The 1,063-nt window shown below is 54.5% G+C and overlaps 1 protein-coding gene across 1 annotated transcript in view; it reads right to left on the reverse strand.

Annotated features, from left to right (window-relative positions):
- Positions 1 to 262: 262 nt before the first annotated feature.
- SYT7 (synaptotagmin VII) overlaps positions 263 to 1,063 on the reverse strand; it is a gene marked incomplete at its 5' end in the record, with an annotated part of 10,527 nt that continues 9,726 nt past the window's right edge. Inside the window, one exon of the mRNA XM_010182513.1 lies at positions 263 to 283. Within this exon, the coding sequence (XP_010180815.1) occupies positions 263 to 283 (21 nt within the window). The remainder of the gene's footprint in view (positions 284 to 1,063) is intronic.

A 1,063-nucleotide genomic window follows, 5' to 3' on the forward strand; every position in this document is an offset into this window, starting at 1 on the left:
CTGCAAAGAAGGCGCCCCAACCCATGTGCCCCAAGCCCTCACCCCCCCAGCTTCCCCTGTTATTGGAAAAGGGGGCAGCCGGCCATGGCCACCGACACGCAGCAAAGCCACCGGCAGCGGGATGGCATCGCCGGACGGGCAACCCCTCGTTGGTTTGGGCTTTTGTCTTTAATTTCTTTTTTTTTTGTCTTTAATTTCTTTTTTTTTTGTCTTTTTTTTTCCCCTGTTTTTCTGTATTTTACACACCAGTTGGATGTTACCGTCACATGAAGAAGAGAGATACCTGAACAAGAGAACGGCTAAGAGCTCTAGAGTTAAAAATGAACACATAAGCCCCCAGGGAGCTGACTGCAGACACGAAATCCTTCCTGGAGCAGGGTGCCCGAGGGGCGATGGGTGGGCACCCAGCTTGGCACAACCCCCCCAGCATCTGGACTGCCCCTGCCCATAGGGAGCCCCAACACAGCCCGCCACGGTGCCCAGCTTTGGGGTGCCCCTGGCCCTGCCACCCCTCGGCTCCAGCCCCTTCCCCAGGAGCATAAATCTCTTATTTTATGTTAAAAAAAGAGAGAATATGATAAAAATACAAATGTCCCTAAAAGCATTATTATTACTGTAGTAGCAGTATTATGACTTCTCTCCAGATTGTCCAAAATCGTCTAAAGGGGAGCTGTGGGGGCTAAAACGGCTGCCCAAGTCTTCCGGGCTCCTGCCACCATGTCCCCAGGGTGGCAGGAATTTCTCCCTCGGCAGAAGAAGGAACAAGCAGTCAGGCACCCCAGGGACTTTTGGGGGCTTCTGATGCAGGCTCCTCCTGTGCAGCAGGAAAACCCCACGGAGCACACTGGGGGCCTAGTGGGTGCCCCCCTCCCAGTGCCTCGTGACCCCACACGGGGTGACATTAATAACTGATAATGTCACCACCTGGTGGGGTGACATTAACACCGGCAGAGATGTGCTGCTGTGGGCTGCACCGGGTGCCTGTACACCAACACGACGGTGATGAGGTGAAACATTCTCACACCCTAAAACCGGGCTTCCAGCTGTACCCAGCCCCCACGGG

This window comes from Mesitornis unicolor, unplaced genomic scaffold (assembly GCF_000695765.1).
Source record: "Mesitornis unicolor isolate BGI_N332 unplaced genomic scaffold, ASM69576v1 scaffold31744, whole genome shotgun sequence".
NCBI classification, from domain to species: domain Eukaryota; kingdom Metazoa; phylum Chordata; class Aves; order Mesitornithiformes; family Mesitornithidae; genus Mesitornis; species Mesitornis unicolor.